The 23,277-nt window shown below is 40.5% G+C and overlaps 1 protein-coding gene across 10 annotated transcripts in view; it reads left to right on the forward strand.

Annotated features, from left to right (window-relative positions):
• PALM2AKAP2 (PALM2 and AKAP2 fusion) overlaps nt 1-23,277 on the forward strand; it is a 624,626-nt gene that overhangs the window by 482,276 nt on the left and 119,073 nt on the right. For all 10 annotated transcript variants that reach the window (XM_059925270.1, XM_059925268.1, XM_059925271.1 and 7 more), the window contains one exon: nt 4,290-4,375. In XM_059925270.1, coding sequence (XP_059781253.1) covers nt 4,290-4,375 — 86 coding nt within the window. The remainder of the gene's footprint in view (nt 1-4,289; nt 4,376-23,277) is intronic.

Consider the following 23,277-nt stretch of genomic DNA (forward strand, 5'->3'; position numbering starts at 1 on the left):
GGCTACCTGCTGCCAGCTCAAACCCTCTCCCTGCTGGTCCTCAGGTATGCCCCTGGCTTCTCCAGCCAGGGTTGAGCCCAGCCTCCTTCCTTCTGCTTGAACTGCCCTGTCAACCGCGCACATATTATTCCCAACAGAAATCAATAGAGAGAGTGGCCAAGCCAATCATCAGAGTGTGCCCTGGGAACAGAGACCCAGGGATATGGGCGCCAGGGAGCTGGAAGCTTGGGCAAAGGGACATATTTATCTGACTGTGCAGCTAAGTAAGGAGGTGTATAAAAAGCAACAGTGACAAATTCATGGTGGATTTGATTTATTCCTGCAAGATCTTTATAAAACTGTCCCTGATGGAGTATTCATAAGCATCCCTCAGCTACGAGTAGACGGATCTCAATTTTTCCACTACAGGGAAATGCAAACTTATTTTCTTCTGGGAGAGAGAAGTTATTTTTTCCTGAAGGTTTGACCCAGTCTTTTAAAAATGTAATTAAAATAGTAGTAGTATTGCTAGGGATTGTAGAAATAATATAAAATATAGTTTCTCAAAAAACTTATAAATAAGAGATTGAGCAAAGGGAGAAGGGGGGAGATAAAAGTGGTTATTTGAAAGTACAGTAGGTGGAATATATGTGAAATATATATATTCTGTATTATATATCGAATTATATATATATATGTTGATAAAATCAACATTGAAAGTTGTTGATAAAATCCTAGCACTGAAGGAATCTCAAACAAGCAATCTAAGCTACCCCCCTACCCACGTGTGGTGCAATCACTATTTTGGAAATGGAAGTGGCTTTTTTACATGTTTAAGCATCATTCAATAAAGACATGTCAGTCATCTTGCATCTTCAAGTCTGCAAAATGGGAGGATCTCTTGTACATTGGTTATCAAAGAAAATTGACCTGTAGCCCTATCAGGTGTAGTGTGCGGGTCTAGTACCCTCTCCAAGAGTCTTATTATCATGTCCTTCTCAGACTCCACTTTTGCAGGGAGCTCCCATGTACAGATGACTGCTCTCTTCTCTCTACTCTGAGGTCCAAATGTGGGACCTTATTAATTTCCAGTCAACAACACCAATAGAAGACAATGGTGTAAGACAGATCTTCTCTGAAGGTATGAGAGTAAGGGGAGAATTACATCCTGACACAGCACGATGAATAATTTAAGATTGATTTTTAAAACATCACTGTTCTCAAAAGTCCTTTTTATCACCCCCTGGGAATTTCTTACTGCCAACTCTTGTTCCAGCATTTTTCAGCTACTCTCCTTCTTCTAAATGGACCTGTTCCATTTTTCTTTTCCTTCCACGTTTTCATACTCAAATGGCTCGTAAAGTTGCTTTGTTCTCCAAAAACAGCTTTCTACCTGGAAGGAATTTTGCTTCTCTCTTTTAAAATAACATTTTTCTGTCCTCACAACTTAATATCAGGATTAATAACATTTTTAAGTTGAAATGTTATATCCATTTTCTCTCACTCTTGCCATGAATTCTGAAGTGGTTTCTTGATTGCAGGCTAAAATTCTGAGAATACATATATATTTATGTCTCATAGCTCTTGCTTATGGCTATATATCCTTTCATAAAGATAGTATTGCTTATGAAAGGAATGATTATAGCAGAGAAAAGATTCTTCCCAAAGTGGGATATAATATATAGAGAGAGATGGGAATTAATACTTGTAAATGAATTTTATGCAACACAGGGAATTATATTTGCATAGTTAAAAATGAAATACTTTATCCAAAATGATTTTCATCTATGATTTTCATTATAGATTGCATCTATTAGCTATTGTTACAATAATGTTGCTTGACAAATCATCTCCAAACTCAGTCACTTTTATTGTCATGCATATGCAGTTGGGCTAGGGGTTGGCTGATCTACACTTGGCTTAGCTGCAAGGTGTGGATTGGGTCCAAGTCTGCTCCCCATGACTCTCATTTCCTTGCAGGCCAACTGGGACATGTCCTTCTCATGCTATAGCAGAAGTGCAAGAGGGCAAACATCACCACACAAACCCATTTCAAACCTTTGCTTGCATGATATCCACTAAAATCCCATTGGTCAAAGCAAACATCAGTAGGACAGGGAAGACAGTTTCTCCCACAGTGGGAGAGAAGGGGGCTGAATATTTGCTGAACAATAATTCAAATTATTCCATAATTAAATATCATATATTTGTCCATCATGCCCAACATCTGTATGTCTCTGCCAGCCAGATCCAACAGGCACCAACAGTGGCTTAAACCAGGAGGGACTTTAGTTAAATGCAAGATGTGTCTGGGAAATAATCTATTCATGTGGGAGCAAAGATTTATTTCCCAGAAACGTGCATTTAAGACAAAGCCCACAACTTCCCTGAGAGGAAATTGTAGGGCAAGTCATCAAACTTCTCTGACCCAATTTTTACAACCCAGTGAGAGACAATTATTTGCACTTTGCAATAAATTATAGCCCATGGACCTTGAGTAATCCATTGTGCATATTTCCTGTGAAATGAGGCTCTCAAGGATTCAGAATATAAAACAAGGCAATGCAACCAGTGCTAATGTATTAACATTTAATTAATCTCATATTAGTTTATTTAAAGTGTCATGTAATTGCAAACAATTGTTATAGTTTCACCACCCAATTTGTCCAGTTGATCCTTAGAAAAATGCTGAAGTATCACAATCTTTCCTGGACACATCTCTGGTTTCTTGATTTAGCACAGAGGCTGGTAAAGCACGTCTCATGAGCCAAAACAGCCCAGCGCCTGTTTTTGTAAATAAAGTTTTATTGGAACCCAGCTATGTCCATTTGTTTTTTTTTTTTTTTAATTTATTTATTTTATTTATGGCTGTGTTGGGTCTTTGTTTCTGTGCGAGGGCTTTCTCTAGTTGTGGCAAGCGGGGGCCACTCTTCATCGCGGTGCGCAGGCCTCTCAATATCGCGGCCTCTCTTGTTGCGGAGCACAGGCTCCAGACGCACAGGCTCAGCAATTGTGGCTCACGGGCCTAGTTGCTCCGCGGCATGTGGGATCTTCCCAGACCAGGGCTCGAACCCGTGTCCCCTGCATTGGCAGGCAGATTCTCAACCACTGCACCACCAGGGAAGCCCCTGTCCATTTGTTTTTATGTTATCTTGGCTGCTTTCCTCTATAATGGCAGCTTGAGAAGCTGCAACAGAAGTGGTCTGACCTCAGAGCCTAAAATATTTATTATGTGGCAAACAGGAAAATGTGCCAGTCCTCATTTAACATAATGCTAGACAGTTGAAACTTGGAATTGGGTGATACACACAGGTCTGGCATGAATATTGCCCTCAAGTTACCCTTAGAGAAAATTATTCAAGAAAATCAATAATGTAAATTAATATTACACAGTTTTAGTCTGTTTAAGGAAACAATCTTTTCAATACTTTAAGCTATGAGCGCTCATATCCCAGTAGGCAGTTATTATACCAATTATAAAATTTGTATCTGCTTATTAAAGTGGACCCTGAGAAACTCTGCTAAGTATTACCTTCTTAGCTTTTAAGAAGATGACTTTACTTGCAATATTGATTTTTAAAAATATACTAGTCATACTTCAAACTTTTCACTATTATAGACCATTCCACCTCCATTCACACACATAATTGCATCTAAATTAGTGTAGTTTTACTGTATTATAATCATGGGTATTTCCAAACACCAGCCCCTGATCTCTTTTGTTGAGGTTGGAGAGAGCAAAACCTTGTATCTTGCCAGATGTCCACACTTGGAGCCTGTCTGACAGCTTAAGAAAAAAGGAGCTAACATGCATTAAGACATGGGGAGAAATATATATAGATTTTAAAAGTGAGTGTAAACTCTCAGTTATTTCCAGCAGCTGTGTAGAATCTAGGACAGTGAATAATCTGGGGTCATTTCTATTGGATGTTGAATTAGATTCAGATGTGCAGATTTCTGTGTTATGGGGGTCACTTTAAGCTCCAAATAAGACCTCAGTATGAGGCCTGGATTCTGGAGGAGTTCATTTTAACCTCTTCTCCACTCTGGACTAGGAATAGCACTATTTATAAAATATGGGATTTAGATAATGACTCCAAACTTGGAGATTAGATAAAAACAAGAGGTGTTGACTGACCACACTTCTGAAAGGAAGCTCTCCTGGTAACTGCCAGGCAGTTAAATGATGGATAATCATTGGTTTCCTTTCAAGTCACATGGGCTTGGAAGCTGCGAAACAGTGAAGTATCTCTCTACACCAGCTGAACACACTTGGCTCAAATGGCACCATTTTGATTTTTCTTTTTCAGGAGTTGGGTGGGAGAGTGTGCTGCTAACAGGAGATGAGATAACCTCGAAAGCCACAGACACGTCCAGCGCAGACATGACTGTCAAGGTAAGGCATCCTTTCTCTAGTGTGATTCTCAAAGTGCATCTCTAGAGGAAAGTGAGTGTATGGCAGATTTCTGGGGGCAAAATGAGCACTGCCCCTCACCCCACTGGGGTTCTCTCTCTATTCACTGAAGCCTCAGTGAGCCAACCAGAATAAGATTTGCTGAAATTTGGGATCCGGATCAGGAAGCCACCTGAAAACTAGAATTCAAGACTTGTGATTTCCAATGGACCGGTTGTAGGATCTTCAGTGAATATCTACATGCAGACTGTCTGTAAGTGGTAACCCTGTGGGGACAGTGAAGCAAATATGAAAATTCTGAGCTTAGAAACCCAGGCCCCACTGTGCATTGTGAAGAAAGGTCAGAGAGGCATAAAGTAGCTTTGATCTTGACTCAAGATTTCCACTGATGTCAGCAGGAAGGCAGCACATGGCCCACTCTGCCTGGAATGCTAATGGCCAAAGGTTTACAAAATGAGTCATCTGGAAATCAACCTAATTATCACTGTTCAAATTAAATGCATGAATTAGTAATCATTGCCTAGATTAAGGAATCTGTAGCAAAATATATCAGACATAGCTATTTCCCTTATATTACTGGAATAGACACAAAGGAATGGTCCTCCTCTCTTGGAATTCTGTTTATGTTTCACTTAACAAAGGCTGGGGGTGGGAGGGCTTTCTAACATTTTTGCTTGAATGATTAGAATTTAAATAAATGCCACTTATGGAGTTTTCTTGGAAAAACAAGAAGTAATGTCCTTTTTTATATTGAGATATCACTAGAGAGATTTCACTCCTGGGTTTTTTAGTAGAGGTTGTACAAAAGAATATACAGGATGAATTTATTCAAGCTCTCCTTTGTAATGTGATGGCTGAACTTGTGTTATCTGTATTAAAGATGTTAGAGAAAGCAAAGAAACATACCACAGTGAAATGTATTATAAGATGGGAAAGTAGCATGATTGGTTAAAAGAGTCAACTAATCTAAATAATAATTATCCCGTGCTGCAAGTTTGCTTGTAATTATGTTAGCAGAATTTGCAAGACAATGATATATATTGCAATGATGTATTGGTGTTTTGCTGGCTATTCGTGCAAAGTTTGCAAAGTTTGAGAAATCTTTGGCCATGTTGGATAGAGAGGGGTGGATGCTGATAGTAGAATTTGATGGATTTTGATGTGCTATTTTGCGATCTGTCATCATTTTAAGAATTAATTTCTGAGATGTGTTGCTAGTGTACCTGCAGAGTTTGTTATATAAAAGCAAATGGTGTATTATGATACAAACAAGTTTTGCCTAAGTCCCATTTTATAAGGTTACTATTTAATCAGTGTGCTCCTCTTTGGCACAGGACCTTGACTAAAGTTGTATTTGGGTCTATTCAATTTCGGTGTCATTCTCAACCTCTCTTTCTGTCTTCTTTTACTGAATACCTGGGAATGTTTTATAAGAACAGAGGATTTTTAGTTCATAAAAACTGAACCCACTCAGAAGAAAGAACACTATATACTTTAAAAAGTTAAGCAAAATACAAATATATTTACTACTCCAATAGATTCCTACAAATATTATTAAGTTACTCTATTAATGCCAGTCTCTTCTCAATAAATGATTTTTGAAACCTCTAGGTGGATGTAATTTAGGGAAACGCTTCTGTTTAGATCTTTTCTGTTAGGTTTCCCAATTATGCAGCAATTATCAATTTTTTTTCCTTTGGTACCATGCTATTTCCCACCCCACACTGCTTTATGTATCCATCCTGCCCTGTGTCTATCTTAAAGTATTATTTTTTTCTGTGTCTATAAGTGCCTGATGTTCATAAATTAACTACAGATTCCTCATCATATATTCATGCCTCTACAGCTATTCCTGTTTCTAATAGCTACTTCATATATCCTTGTAATATCAGCTACTCCTGTTTTTTGCCCTGGGAAAACAAAATATTCTGTTAAAACATTAATTATAATAAAACTTGATTCAGGGCTTCCCTGGTGGCGCAGTGGTTGAGAATCTGCCTGCCAATGCAGGGGACACGGGTTCGAGCCCTGGTCTGGGAAGATCCCACGTGCCGCAGAGCAGCTGGGCCCGTGAGCCACAACTACTGAGCCTGCGCGTCTGGAGCCTGTGCTCCGCAACAAGAGAGGCCGCGACAGTGAGAGGCCCGCGCACCGCGATGAAGAGTGGCCCCCGCTTGCCACAATTAGAGAAGCCGTCGCACAGAAACGAAGACCCAACACAGTCATAAATAAATAAATAAACAAATACTTAAAAAAAAAAAAAAAGCCCAATCAATACCCACCTCGCGTTGGCATTCTTTTAAAAAAAAAAAAACAAAACTTGATTCATTGACATTTACTAAGGGGAATATCAGCAGAAACCACTAAAATACTTTGGTTTCCTCCCTATTACTCTTCTTGAGATAGATGTACCTTTCTTCACGCTTAGAAATTTTCTTTCTGAAAAAGGCACATTTTTTTGTGATGTCAGTTGTCTGAATATGGTTTTGTCTACTATATGTAGCTTTTTAATACCATGTCTTATTTTGAAATGATAGAGTCATGCTTCTAAAAATATACATGACTCAGATGAATGAATTCATTTATAAACGAACTTCTGTCATTCTGAGGAATGTTGAACTAAGAGCATTTATGTTAAAAACACCCTCTAAATACACTGATACAGGTAGGAGTATCATGTAGGCCTGCTCAACAATTTAAAATCACTATGTAGTAGGTTGAATTGTGAATCCTTTCCTTCCCCGCAAAACCATACGTCCAAGTCCTAAACCCTGGTACCTGTGACTATGACCTTATTTGGAGAAGAGGTCTTTGCAGATGTAATTAAGAATCTTGAGGTGAGATCATCCTGGATTAACCATGTAGGACCTAAGTCCAATGACACATGTCCTTATAAGAGACAGAAGAAGAGGTAACACAGAGATGAAGGCCACAAGAAGAGACAGCGGCAGAGGTTGGAGTTCCATATAGCCCAAGCCAAAGAACACCAGAAGCTGGAAGAGGCAAGGAAGTGTTCTTCCCTAGAGACTTCAGAGGAAGCAGTGCCCTGCCAATACCTTGATTTTGGATTTCTGGCCTCTAGAATTATGAGAGAATAAGTTTTTTTTGTTGTAAGCCACCGAGTTTGTGGTAATTTGTTACAGTAGCCCTAGGAAACCAATATGCTCGGATCTACCCAAGAATTATATACCTACAGTGCCAATACCATAGAGGCTGAAAGCCAATATTACACACATCCATCACTATTTTCTTATTTATTATACTATGCTCAGCCTTTACAAGTTGTTTTTACCTGTTCTTGTTTTGAAAGAACTATTAACCTTTTTCAGCCTGAATCACGACTCACTAGAAGAAAAGGGTAGTCATATTTGGGGATAGCTTCTATATTATATTTTAATCTGTTTTGCTGCTTGTCTAGATATTGATTTTTTTTAAAGTATGGATCAATATTTTCTAAAACTTGCCTGACCATGAGAATCGTCTGCAGCAGTATTTAAAAAGAATATAGCTTCCCAGGCTTCTCCTTTCAAAATTCGGATCCAGAAGATCTGGGTTTGAGAATTAGCATTTTTAACAAGTGCTGGTGATTTTTGGGGTCAGTTTGGGAAAATGTTGTCTAGCATACCATTAAAGCAGTAAGGGGTATGGCCACAGGAGCCCTACCGCTGCCCTTGGCTCTCTGGTTGTCCAGCTGGTCTGAGAAAGGACCTGTGGACTCCCTGTTCAAAACCCTTTGGTTCCGTTTCTTTTGCACACCGACTAAGGCTCAGAACTGCAATTTCATTTCTAGCCCCATCTTCCATCATGTCTGTCTCTGGACCTATTTTTGCCCTCTGCACCCAGCCTACTTGTAACCAGAATGATCTTTTAAAAAGGGCAAGCCAGGGCTTCCCTGGTGGCGCAGTGGTTAAGAATCCACCTGACAATGCGGGGGACACGGGTTCAATCCCTGGTCCGGGAAGATCCCACATGCCACGGAGCAACTAAGCCCGTGCGCCACAACTACTGAGCCTGTGCTCTAGAGCCCGCGAGCCACAACTACTGAGCCGTGTGCCACAGCTACTGAAACCGCGCGCCTAGAGCTTGTGCTCCACAAGAGAAGCCACCGCAATGAGAAGCCCGCGCACCGCAACGAGGAGTAGCCCCTGCTCGCTGCAAAGCAACGAAGACCCAACGCAGCCAAAAATAAATAAATAAATAAATAAATTTATAAGAAAAAGAAAAGAAAGTAGCATAAGAGAGAGGCACAAGAGACAGACCCTCATGTGAGAACACAGGGAGTAAGTAGGTTTGAGGACAGACCAGTGATCCCCCTTAACTGCAGTCTAGACAGAGATTGTCTTAGGCAGGTGCTATGTCTTTTAAAACCCCATGGCTTTTATTCAAGGCTTCCTTCCTCTTCTTCTTCCTTCCTCTCTCTCCCAGCCCAGCTAACCCCTATTTATATTCAAGTCTTTGGCTCAAATATTAGGCCTTTCTGACCAGTATTGTCACATGCTCTCAAAGGCCCTAGTGCTTCTCCTGCAGAGCCAGGCATGTAAATAACCATCAGCGTCCTTGCATGAGATCCGGTCTCCCCTGCGGGAATGTCGTCTCTGTGAGGACCTGCATCCCAGCTCCTGACCGAGTGTGTAGCCTGTCATGTGCAATTGTCAACTGTTGTTGCATGAACAAATACATGAAGGAAGAAATGAAGACAGTGTCTGTCTAGACTGCAGTTAAGGGGGACCACTGGCCTTTCCTCAAACCTACTTACTCCCTGTGTTCTCACCGGAGGATCTGTCTCTTGCGCCTCTCTTTATGCTTTCTTTTCTTTTTTCTTTCTTTTTTTTGAAATGTAGTTGATTTACAGTGTTGTGTTAGTTTCACGTGTGCAGCAAAGTGATTCGGGTATCTATATCTATATGTTCTTTTTCAGATTCTCTTCCATTATAGGTTATTACAAGATATTGAGTATAGTTCCCTGTGCTATAGGGTAGATCCTGTTGTTTATCTATTCTTTTTTTTTCTGTCATAGAATCTTTATTTTACATGTTTGCATCACAGCAAGAGAATCCATCCCCTACATCACCCTGAAACAAAGTGAATCAGCTATAGCTATACATATACATATATCTGTTTATCTATTCTTATGCTACTTTCCTCCGTGTTTTGTTTTTCACTTGTTAGAACCTCTAAATCACAGTTCTTTTTTTTTTTTAATTAATTATTTATTTATTTATTTATTTATTTATTTATTTATTTATGGCTGTGTTGGGTCTTCGTTTCTGTGCGAGGGCTTTCTCTAGTTGTGGCAAGCGGGGACCACTCTTCATCGCGGTGCGCGGGCCTCTCACTATCGCGGCCTCTCTTGTTGCATGCGGAGCACAGGCTCCAGACGCGCAGGCTCAGTAGTTGTGGCTCACGGGCCCAGCTGCTTTGCGGCATGTGGGATCTTCCCAGACCAGGGCTCAAACCCGTGTCCCCTGCATTGGCAGGCAGATTCTCAACCACTGCGCCACCAGGGAAGCCCAAAATCACAGTTCTTTTTTTCACCACTCCTTTTTTTTCTAAACATAATTGAGGTACATAATTTATATAATATAAAGTTCACACATTTAAGTGTACAATAATTTCTAGTAAATTTACCAACCATCACCATAATCCAGTTTAAGAACATTTTCATCACTCCAATAAGATCCCTATTATGTCCTATTAGTTTGTCTCCATTTCACCCCCAATCCCAAGCACTACTTTCTGTCTCTATAGGTTTGCCTGTTACGGACATTTAATGTAAATGGAATCATACAACGTGTGGTCTTTTGTGTCTGGCTTCTTTTGCTTAGCATGGTGTTTTTGAGATCCATCCATGTTGTAGCCTCTATTAGTATTTCATTTCTTTTAATGCTGAGTAGTATTTCATTTCATGGATATACCAGAGTTTTCCTTTGTTTTCTAGTCCATTCACAAGTTGATGGACTTTTAGGTTGTTTCCCCTTTTTGGCTATTCTGAATAATTCTGTTACGAATATTCAGGCACAAGTCTTTGTGTGGACTCATGTTTTCTTTTGTCGTGGATATGAACCTAGGAGTGGAATTGCTGGGTCATGTGGTAAATCTGTGTTTAACTGTTTGAAGAACTGTCAGATTGTTTTCCAAAGTAGCTGCACCATGTTACACTCCCACCAGCAGTGGATGAGGGTTCTGATTTTTCCACATCTTATCAATGCTTGCTGTTGTCTGTGTTTTGATTATAACCATCCTAGTGGGTGTCAAGTGGCATTTCATTGTGCTTTAGATGTGCGTTTCCCTGTTGGCTAGTGATGCTGAGTATCTTTTCATCTGCTTATTGGCCATTTGTATGCAGTTAATTATTCAATGGCTTGGTTTCCTTTATGTGCAAGAGGGTACAGGGTACGTTCTGTTATTCTCTTACTGCAGATGTGTAGTCAATGTTTTCTGAGTGAGGGACCCTCTTCTTGATGATGGGGGAAGGGGGCTCAGTTCACTTTTCCCCTTTAGGATCACTGCCGTCCCCCCACCACTGCCCTGGGTGGGCGTAGGAGTGTCTCATCAATCTCTTTTCTTTCCATTTCTTTCCCTTTCTTTTCTTTCTCTCTCTCTTTTCTGTCTGATTATTTTCCCCTCACATCTCAGCTTTTTTGTTTTTTATCATTGTTATTAACCTATCCGTGTTATATTTTTTATTGTGGTAAAATATACATAACAAAAATCACACTTTTAACCATTTTTAAGTAGCATTATGTCATTCGTATTGTTCTACAGCCATTACCACCATCCATCTCCAGGACTTTTTCATTATCCCAAACTGTAACTCTGTCCCCATGAAATACTAACTCTCCATTCCCCTCCTCCCTTCAGCTCCTGGCAACCACTTCAGTGTCACAGTTTATATGTAATAATATCTAGCTGTCTTCTCAAGGGGATTTAAAATATATCCTATTAAGAGTAAAAAGCAAGTAAGATGGCTAAACCTCAACCTAGCATTTTAATAACCTCTGGACAGGGCAAGCTAGAAAGGCAGTCATTTTACATGCATTTAAGAACTTTATATTTCCAAAATAAAGTTCCTAGGAAGCTGCTACATACTAGATCTTAAAGGAATTTGCTGGTCACAGAGCGTCCTTTCTTCTGAGGAGTAAACTGCCCAGTGCTGACATCCTGGAAGTGTCTTGCCTTTATTCAGCTGGAGCCACCAACTGCACCTGTTTGGATCTGCATTGTTTTCTTGAATTGTGTTTATTTAATGACTGTACAAAACTACATCAATCCGTGTTAAAAGTACAAAGATCCATGTTAAAAGAAATATCTCTTGGTCTGAAATAATGTGATTTGGCTGCCATCTTAATCAAATATACCAACTAAGTCCCAAATGCTGTCTTTACCTTACCCTCTTGTTTTATATACAGAGACTAAAAACTAAGTATTTGCAAAAAGGAGCACAGAACATTCTAGTACACACCTTGGATTTTTTCGCAGAAAGAAGTCTTGTACTTATTTACATTGTTAAAAGATAAACTGAGCCATAGTAAGAATTTTAAGAGTGTATTTGAACAAAAACTCATTCAAATTAGGCAGCACCAAACCAGAAGTGGTTAGCAGCACTCTGCCCACAGGAGCTGGGGAGAGACTTTTATAGAGAAAAGGTGGAAGCAATGAAAGGCAAGTAATCAATTGGCTGTAACTTAAAGCCTCACTGGCCGTTTGTATTGTTTCTCCTTAGTGTTTTGATTTTGTAACCTTGAGGCAATAACAGCTTAAATTTTGGTTTGCTGTTGGGGGTCTCCATGGCAGTAGAGCCACCTCTGTCTAATGACCTCCTTGTTTAGTTAATTTAACCACATATACAATATTTTTCAGTTGTGCTTAGGCAAGAAGCAGGATGGGTACCAGTTAGGCAAGTTGGGGGTTCTGGCTGCAAAACCGTTTGAAAGGGGCACATTTCCTAACCAAGGACATGAGAGAGCCACATAAAAAGAGGTTGTTGCCTCAGTATGTACAACTTACTGCTGGGAGGGGGATTGTTCTCCTGGAATGGCAGATGTTCTCTGTTACAAAAGGGGAAAAGCATTTAGACTCTTCCGGTGGTGAATAGAGGCCACAGGTTACAGCTTTCTTTGCGAGCTGCCTTTAAAAAGCCATTCTGCTGAGGACCTCCTGTTGCCAGCAGAGCTGACCAGTTGTCCTTTGTACTTACCGATGACGACATAGAGGATTGTTTGTGCAGGGGCTCTGGACAAAAAGACACATTTGGGACCAGAAGTCCTTTCTGCATTGGGTACATACATAAAGATTGTTCTAAATTTGCTTCCTTGCCAAAGGAACTCTTTTATGGCAGACTTTTTTAGTCCTTGAAACTATTTAGAGTGGTGGATCTCAAAGGGGGATGACAGTGGGGGGTAGGAGGCATTCCAGGACTAACTGTTGGCTAAATGTTCACCATACCCTCTCTTGGAGAATCACTGTCTTGATTTTTTTTTAATATGCATTTTGTATTATTACAAGGAATCAGGTGTGAAAGGCCCTGGTGTACACTATAACATGGTGCATCAGTATTGGTTATCGTTAGTCCTATGTGTTGCTCCCTATGTGTCAAATAAAGTGAAGGTCAAATAAATGAAGTCACAATTGATAACTCTCATTATATATGTATAGATAAGGAATATTCTGGCAAATGAAAGATCTCAGGTACCTTCTTCTCTGCTGTTTTATCTAATTATCATGTCCTCCTGCTGACAATAATAGCTAATATTGATTGAGCATTTGCTATGAGCTGGGTACTGTGCTCAGCCCTTACATGTACCATTTCATATAGTCCTCAAAATGGCCCTGCAAAGGAGGAACTCTTATTCACCCCATTTTACAGATGTGGTGACTGGGGCTCAGCAAAGTGAAATGAATTATCCAAGATCTCAGAGTGAGTGTTGGAACTCAGGTGAAAATACACTTTATAACCTCTCTACGTAGGGGTTGATGAATGCAAATTAATTTTACTATCAGCTAAAGCAGAGTAGCTCCTAGGATGGGGCAAAAGTAGTTTTGCCAGATAAAACACTGGACACCCAGTTAGATTTGAATTTTAGATAAGCAACAAGTAATTTTTTTAGTATCAGTATGTGCCAAATATTGCATGGGACATACTAAGAAATTGTTTATTTGTTACCAAAATTTAAATTTAACTGGCCATCCTATATTTTAATTTGCTAAGTCTGGCAGTCCTAGGCAGGGAGGGGTATTGCAAAGGAGGTAAAGGAAACAGCTTAATGCATTTGATTGCTGTGGTCTGAGATTATTTGTGGTTTTGTATTTCTTTCTTTACTATGACTTTATTCATTTCAGGATGACCGTATATTATATTAAGTTCATTATATTAAGCTTTAAATCAGACAGATATACACGTTCAGTTTATACAATAAACTAATAACCTATCAATGGATCTCTCCTGATCCACTTTTTTTTTTTTCCTAGAAATAAAGCCTTCCAAACCTGACCCATGCCAAGATCTGTACCTCACTGGTTTCTCTATGAAGTGAAACCATGGGAAATTCTGCCCCCAGTTTGTTTGTTTCTCTTGACTTAAAACAAAACAAAGCAAAACAAAAAACACAACTTTTCCTCAATCTGGGCATGTTATAATTTTTCTGAAGCCTATTCTAGGGTTTTCATTTTTAGCTGGGCTATCGATCAGTGATTTCATTTCCTGCAGAGAGCTTCACCATCCCAAGTTTTAAAATGTTGATGAAATATTCTTGTGCTTTTACCTAGTCTATGGCTTAGTAAAATTCCCCTCTCTCTGGGTGGTCACCTCCTGAAATAGATGACACTGGCCTACATATTCCCAGCAAAAGTTCTGACACATTCACAAATATTTCCTGAGTACATCAGTGCATTTCCTCCAATGCATATTTCTAGCATTCCAGGGGTGGGAGCGACTAATGATGACAAAGCTCTAGAATAGTCTCTGTCCTGTATGTCAGAGCCCTTTTGCAGATAAGCCTGTCTTCTTATGAATGATCTGCCCAATCTAATTAGCTTTGAAGCAGGGCGTATTTGCAGTTACCAAAGTCTGACTTCTCATAAAACTAAGGCAAGCAATCCAAACGCAGAACCCACCAGCGGGAACCATCGGTCTTTGGTGCTCTTGAAAGGTTGCCAACTGGTTCCCATTAGGCGAGAGTTTGCCCATCTAGTTTATTTATGAATAAATTATCCTTAATGTCTGGGAGGGTTTGGAATGGTCACAAGTTATTCCTGAAAAACAAATTATTCACGTGGCTGTTTCCAAAAGGCTTTGTCCTGAAACAAGTCCGGTATCACAGAGGTCTCATAAATCTTTAGCATAATCCTCCGGAAGTATCTGTTGGATTCATCGGCAGAAAGATCTTGCTTCATTATACAAGCACTTAAGATAGTTTAAGTGAGCATCTAGCACTCCTCTTCATAAATTATCAATGCCTTCCTTTTCTGTGTCTTTCTTCTACCCATCCTCAGTGACCTTCCTCCTTGCTTTTTTCTGTAGCAGTGAAAACTAGTAGTTAACAGAGAAAACCTGACACACATGTAAGTTGTATATAAAAGGAGAATATGTGCTCAGGCAAGGTGATTGCTCCACTGGCTGGGAGAACAGGCTTCAAAGTGCTGAGAGATTTACACACCAGGAGTTGGGCTGTTTTGATGTCACTTGAGCTTATTACTGTTGCAACAATTGCTTTTTCCTCAGAAATGAGACAGTGGAAATGTGACATTTATTTTAGCTCAACATTATCAGGTATATTTCTAAAAAGAAAAAGGTACCGGTAGCCACAATCCCCACTCCCTCTCCCAAAGGGATCTGGGCTAGAAGGTAAGGTAATGGGTCAGTCATCATATTCTCCATATGCTCAGAGACTGAGTTTTGATCTCTAATATGATGAATTTTCTAGTGAATTTCAGTTTAGAAAAATGAATGAGAATAATAGCTAATATTTACTGAGAACTTTCCATGTGTCAGGCATTGCCCACTTGCTTAGGGTATTATTTAATTCTTACACAACCGTATGAGATGGGTACCATGAGTATCTCCAACTTACAGAGGAAGAAAAGGTACAGAGACACTAAGTAACTTGTCCAAGAAACACACAGCAGAGTCTCAGAGCCCAGATCTAACCAGGCAGCCCTTGATCTTTTTTTTTTTTTTTTTTTTTTTTTTCAGCCCTTGTTCTTAACAACTGCTGCTTCCCCTGGTAGAACAAAATGGTGATGCTCTTATGCAAACAGATAAAGTAGGTCTCACAGCCCCTGATCAATAAGAGAGCTTTTATGTAGTTCTGTTTGCATTTGTTCTTCAAATGCAAAACTGCAGTTTACCTGGTGGGATAAGATTAGATTTTCATCCCAGAGATTTGGTTGTTTTTCAGGCTTGCCCTTGGGTTTACATCCTATCAACATTCTGATTACATTTCATTATCATTCGACTGCAGTGATTCATGAATATGATAAAAACAGACTGGCTCTTCAATAAATAAGGGAAGCTGGGCCGACAGTGAATAAATAGACCTTTCTTTGAATCTGGAGAAATTCAGCCTACAGATGTCCTGCAGTATTTATTAGGAGACCACTATACCTACCATGCCTGAGCTTGGGGCAGTTTCTTCTTTTAGTTTTTCCTAAGATATGTGTATTTCTGTTATACAGCATTTCTTAACTTTTAGGTTAAAAAAAAAACTTATTGAGTGTTATGTTGCATATTCTTACATGTGGGGTACTATATTTAAACACGTTCAAATTCTGAGGGTGATTTTTCAAATTTATGGCAATAAATCCTTTGGAAATTTTGAAAATGAAAAGCTTAAGTTGAGAAATAGACAAACATTCATCCAGTAAGAATTATTATTTTTATTATTATTAATGTGTTTTATATATGTTGGTTCCTACAAAGAAAATATGAAGAAAACCCAAATATGAAAAAAATTTCCAAGTTTATCCCATGAGTGACATAGGAAAATCCCTCTTAAGAGAAAAGGCATTGCAAAAGAGGCAAAGAATCTTTTTCTTTTTCAAATAAAAATATGCATCCTGTTTCTAAGCATTTTTCATAGTATTTGACAGTTTATTAAAATAAACCTTTTTCCTCCATATGGATTTTATCAAACTTTCTTATCCTATAATAGTCTTTGACCCACCCTTCCTATTTTCTTCTTTCTCACCCTTGTTTCTTCTCTTCTTCCCTCTCTTCTTCTCTTTTTCCTTCCTCCTTCCCTTCCTTCCTTACTTCCTTCCTCATTCCTTCCCTCCCCATTCGCTCCCTTTCTTTTTCCCAGCATTCACTAAGGGTCAGACATTATGTTATTTCACTTAACACTCACAACTGCACCGTGAAAGAGGGACACTTGTTTTGTTTATTTGAAGAGTTCCATGCTCTGTAAAGGTGATTTTCCCAAGGTCACAAAATCTGTAAGAGTGGAGCCAGGAATCAGTCCTAGGTCTGTAATATTCCACAGCCCACAGTTTATTGCTTTCCATACAATGAGTATTTCTTTAATAAATGGGAAGTTATTTTAATTAAAATTTAATGACAGGACTGACAAAGACATATGATATTGCTTGTATGTGGAACCTAAAAAAATAATACAAATGAACTTATTTACAAAACAGAAATAAATTCACAGACACAGAAAACAAACTTATGGTTACCAAAGTGGAAAGGGGGGAGGGATAAATTGGGAATCTGGGATTAACAGATACACACTACTGTATATAAAATAGATAAACAACAAGGACCTACTGTATAGCACAGGGAACTATATTCAATACCTTTTTAAATTTTTTATTTATTTTATTTTTGGCTGCGTTGGGTCTTTGTTGCTGCACTCGGGCTTTTCTCTAGTTGCGGCGAGCAGGGGCTACTCTTCGTTGCAGTGCGTGGGCTTCTCATTGCGGTCTTCTCTTTGCGGAGCACGGGCTCTAGGCGCGTGGGCTTCAGTAGTTGTGATGCACGGGCTTAGTTGCTCTGTGGCATGTGGGATCTTCCCGGACCAGGGCTCGAACCTGTCCCCTGCATTGGCAGGTGGATTCTTAACCACTGAGCCACCAGGGAAGCCCTCAATATCTCATAATAGCCTATAATGGAAAAGACTCTTAAAAAAGAATTTATATATATATATATATATATATATATATATATATATATATATATATATATAACTGAATCACTTTGCTATATACCTGAATCATTGTAAATCAACTCTACTTCAATAAAAAAAAATTAATGATAGGAAAATAGCTAAATAGCTATGATCGCCCAGGAGAAGGCATTAGTCAAGAACCCTTCTGAGCTAAGACTGATCTGGCTCTTTGGATTGGCCCCAGGGCAGTTACTAGAGCAGCAGACCAGCATAGATGAATAATAACAAATAGCTACCATCTACTGAGAATCTAAATGGTGGGTTCTTTGGTCTCTGTAAGCATTAACTCAACCAGTGCTCACCACAAACCCATGGTATAGATACTATGTAATTGTCTCCACTTTAAAGGCTAGGAAACTGAAACTGAGACACAGGGAGGTAAAGTCACCTGTGGAAGGTCCCACCCAGAATCAGTGGAGGAATGCGGATTTGGCCCCCAGAGCACAACCTCCTACCCATGACACCGGACCACCTCTCGCCTGTGATCCACACATGCTTGTCCTTTTCTCAGGTGATGCTGAGCCAGTTAACTTCACAACCAGCCATTTCCTTGGAGTTCAGATCCATAGCAAAGAAAAGGCGTAAGAGTCTGGTTTCCCAATCAATAACTTTCAAGCCACACATTCTTTGTGCAAGTGACGTATCTGAAAAGAGCTATTTTTGTAATGAAGGAGTTAAAGGGAGAAGAATGCCACAGATAATAGCAGAAAAAAAAGAAAGGCCAGTTGAACTCACCCATGATAAATGTTAGAAATTTAAGGGTCAATGTGGTCCTTGCATATGAAACACTAAATTCTTCTTGGAAATCGTCTTATGGGACAATCTAGTTTGTTTAGTGTTTCAAAAGTGCAATTTTTTTACCTAAAGTTCAGGAACTACTTTACCCAATGTACTTCAAAAGTCTGTTTCGGTGAGTTGGTATTTTGTTGAAAAGAAATTTCTTAGAAAAATAATCAAATGGGGATTTTTTGAATTTAAAAAGAACATTTTATTGTAATGAGAATAAGAAGTATATGCGCATGCATCTGATAAATAGGTATTGAATGTCTTCTAAGTGCAATGCTTCCTGCCATGTGCCTGGTGCATCTTCTTCTTCCAATTATGTCTAGAATCTGATTCCACCATTACTATCACCACTGTACCATGACCATCCTAGTTTAAGCTATTGTCACCTCTTGCCAGGATTACTACAATAGCTTCTAAGTGGTCTCCTGGCTACTCCTTTTCCCGCCTGTAGTACAGACCTTATATAGTAGCAGCCACAGTGATCTTTAAACAACTTAAGTCATTTATCTGCTTAAAATAAATGAGTGGCTTCACATCTTATTCAAGAAAAAAGTATTCCAAAATACTTATCGAGGCTTGTGGGGTCCTCATGACCTGGCCTGGCCTGTTTCCTTTCTGAGCTCACTCACTGCCACCCTCCCCTCATCTACCCCTCCTCAGCTGTGAAGGCCTCCTGGCTGCTCCACACACGGTTGATCAGTGTTGCCACAGCTGCTGTTTCCTGTGCTGAAATGCTTTTCCCTTCAATATCTCATGGCTCACTCCTTTTTGCAGTTCTCTGCTCAAATGTCACCTCATTAAGGAGTCTCTTCTTGACCGTACTGTATAAAATAGTACCCACTCCCCAGTGCCATCAATGTCATCCCTTTCCCCTGCCTTATTTTTCTTTATAACAATTAACACCTCCTGACAATAATATATTTCTAATAGCTACATGGGTTAATTCAATTGACCTTTGATTTTCTATCCTGTTATCTTATTTCATATTATCTGGCATTCTTCTTCCTTGTTGGTTTTTTTCATCTTTCCCCATTCTTCACACTGTATTAGGATGTAAGCTCCATGAACACATTTTTTTCATTTATTCAACAAATTTTAATTAGCACCTACTCTATGCCAAGCTATGGGCATCTAGAAATTAACTAAAGAGACTATAATCCTGTATGCATGTAGGTTACTTTTTAGTAAGGGGAGATAGACAAGAAACAAAGAAACAAGCAGGTATATTTTATGAAAGACAATGATAAGGGCTTTGGAGAAAAATAAATCAGAATATTGTCAGATAGGAGTGACACGGTTGTGGCTAGAAGAATGGAGTCTGTCTTTAATCAGGTGGGCAAGACTGTGGGAGGAGCAGATTTGGGGAGGAAATTAAGAATTTTCTGGGCACTTGTTAAGTTTAAGATGCCTTCTAGTCATCCAAGTGGAGAGGTCAGGTGTGAGTCTGGAGTTCCAGGCAGAGGGCAGGCTGAGATAGAAATCTGGGACTCATCAGTACATAGCCACAAGACAGGATGAGATCACAGAGGGATAGAAGGAAAGAAGGAGTTGAGGCCCTAGTCCTGGATCAGCCTATATTAAAGATTTGGAAGATGAGGAAAAAAAGGAGACCAAGAAAGAATAGCTAGTGAGGTCCGTGAGGAACCAGGAGAGAGGAGTATTTGGGAAGCCAAATGAAAGAAGTAGTTCAAAAAGGAGTGACCGAACATCTGTGTCAAATCCTGCTGAAAGGTTGAGTAAGATGAGTTCTGAGAAATGATCATTGGGTTTGGCAGCCTGGAGAGGTCATGTTGACTGTGACCAATGCTCTGTCGGTGGGGCAACAAGGACAAAAGAAAGAATGGGGGTGATGGGGGCAGGAAATGGAGACAATAAGTAGAACTCTCTCTTTTAAATATGTTTGATCTAAGGGGGAATAGAAAATTGAGGTGGTAGCTGCAGAAGGCTGTAGGGTTAAGATAAGTTTTTGGGGGGTTTTTTTGTTTGTTTGTTTGTTTTTAAAGTGGGAGAGATCACAGTAGACCTTATGAGGTGAGAGAAAATTTATGTTGCAGGAGAGGGTACAGTTGGGGGAGTAATGTCCTGGAAGGGGTAAGAAGGGATGGGATCCAGTGCAAATGGAGGAGATGGCCTTAGCTAGGGTCAGGGGCATGTGCTCATAGTCACAAGAGGGAAGGCCATCTTCTCATTGCCTCTTCTTACTCAGTGAGATGAGAAGCCAGGACATCAGATGAGAGTGACATGGAGCAAGAAGTATATAAGGGAAAAGGAGAAGGTGTACCTAGTCATCGCAAGAGTAGGGGAATGAATGGACTGGGGAAATGTAAATAGCATCTCCAGGCACCACTTAAAGGAAGCAGTCATCAATTTAAAGTGAGACTAGCTAGGGGGTTGTATGTATTTCTCTAATCATGTCAGTGTGTGAATGCAGATGTGGAGCGGACAAAGAGTTGGATTGATCTGGGGTTACTGATTACAGGGTGAATATGGCAAAGGGAGAGACAGACAAAGGAGTTGAGAGCGTACACAAGGGATGGACCATGGAATCTAAGCTACAGAAAGAATGAGACCAGGAGGGATGAGGAACAATGATGCATAATGGAATCATTGGATTAGCCTTGGTCATGGAGTGGAGAATTATTGGCGTTAGCATAGTAGTAGAAAGAGTGTGGGACTTCCCTGGTGGTACAGTGGTTAAGAATCTGCCTGCCAATGCAAGGGACATGGTTTTGAGCCCTGGCCTGGGATGGTATCACATGCCTCAGAGCAACGAAGCCTGTACACCACAACTACTAAGCCTGCGAGCCACAACTACTGAAGCCTACACGCCTAGATCCCATGCTCCGCAACAAGAGAAGCCACCGCAATGAGAAGCCCGCACACTGCAAGGAAGAGTAGCCCCCGCTCGCCGCAACTAGAGAAAGCCCCTGCGCAGCAACGAAGACCCAATGCAGCCAAAAATAAATAAATAAATTAATTAATTAATTTTAAAAAAGGAAAGAGTGGTGGTTAGAGAATAGGATGTTTGAAACTGAGATTATGAAGGGTGCACGGTTATTGGTAATTACAAGGTCTAGGATGGGACCATGGAACTGGATGGCTGAAATAGGAAGACAATAATAGTTATTTTAAAAAATTTATTATTTATTTATTTATGGTTTTTTTTGGCTGCACCTCGCGGCATGCAGGATCTTAGTTCCCCCACCAGGGATCAAACCCGTGCCCGCGGCAGTGGAAGCTTGGCGTCTTAACCACTGGACCACCAGGGAAGTCCCAATGATAGTTATTTTTAAAAATTTAAAAAACTTAAGAGGCCAGGATATTCAAAGACTTATCTACATGGGTGTTATAATCATTAAGACTTATAATCAGAATGTTGGAGAGAGTGACAGATGCTAAAATCTTCAGGTAATGAGGGAGGGGGATTTTACTGAGAAAGGAGGACAGTAGTCTGGAAGAAACAGTAACGAGCAAGAACACCCATCCCACCTCCAGGCCCAGTGGCTTGAGGATGAGAGAAAGCACTTGGCTTTGTTCACTGCCACATCCCTGGCACCTACAATGGGGCCTCACACATGGGAGAATCTTAATAAATACCTGTTGAGCGGATGAGTGATTGACAGGGAATGTCCATCTTGGCAAGAGGAGTCATTGGAGACCGGTTTGGGACGCTAACTCAGATGCATTGTGAAAGGTGGCCAGGATGGGGGAGAGGCCAAGGGCAGGGAGATCTGCTAAGAGGCCATTGAATAGGCCAGGTGGGAAAGGAGTGACCTATGAAGGGGCAGTGGAGACAGTAACAGGGGCCACAGTAGCTTGACCACAGTGAGGAAGAGGGCAAGTGACCACGGGGATTGTGGGACCCTTGAGTCAGGAAATACAGGGCAGATGAGTGAGACGAGGCTAGTAAGGAGTTGGGTTGGAGCATGTGTGTTTGATGGGTGTTCAAGGGAAGATGCTGAACCCAAGGTAAGACTCTAGGCTGCCCTGGATAGAGTGTCTCTGTCAAGGGGAGGGTCAGGATAATGGCAGTGGGGGAAGAAGATTGTGGATGGAGCCCCTGGAAACAGCAGCCTGGGGGGCAGGCTTGAAGCAGGGGAGTCAAATAGGCCTTGACTGGTAAGAAGGGCTTTCTAGGTAAAGAGCAGAATGTGACTAGAATGGGCGAAATAACTGGTGGATCCAGGGCCGACTGAGTGATACCGACCCAGAGAAAATGAAAGCAGAAAGTAGAGCTAAGGCTGGAAGGGGAGGGGAGCAGTGGGGGCCCATTTCTCCCTGGCAGGGCCCTGCCCTGGGGTAAGATGGTCCCCCCATCTTGTGGGAACCAAGCACTCTGGATACAGTGCCTGGCAGGGACCCCCTCCAGAGAGTGGCCGCAAACCACAGCACACACGCATGTCAGCACGAAGGCTTCACTTCCCCTCTCTGATATGCAGGTCTGTGGCAGCATCCTCTGTCAGCAGAATATTCCAGAATATTGAGAACGGGCTGGAGACTTTAACAGAACTCAAAGCAAAACTCCAAGGCAAAAGGCTGAGAGGGAAATATTTCTAGGATATTGTGATAGAGATGGTGGGCACGTAACCATACTGACAGCACAACCGTCCTGCCTATACTGATGGTAACCAGTGCTTCTGCACTTGTCTGGGCAGAGGTGGGTCATAGATATGACTCTGGCCTTAAAACCAAATTAACCAGAGCTTTCACTCATCATGCCATGTAATTGTTGTTTATTGTTTTCTTTAGAAATAACAAAAATACCAAAGAAAGCAAGCTTATAGCAAAGAAATTAGCCCTGACCTAAGAGTGAGCAGGCCTGAGTCTGAGTGCTGACCTTGGCCCAATTTTGCCTGGTGGTTTTGTGTAAGTCCCATCCCCCTTCTAGGATTCAGTTGCTTTCACTGATAACAACTAACATTGTAGCTGGCCTTG

Source organism: Balaenoptera ricei, chromosome 6, assembly GCF_028023285.1.
Source record: "Balaenoptera ricei isolate mBalRic1 chromosome 6, mBalRic1.hap2, whole genome shotgun sequence".
In the NCBI taxonomy this organism is placed as follows: Eukaryota; Metazoa; Chordata; class Mammalia; order Artiodactyla; family Balaenopteridae; genus Balaenoptera; species Balaenoptera ricei.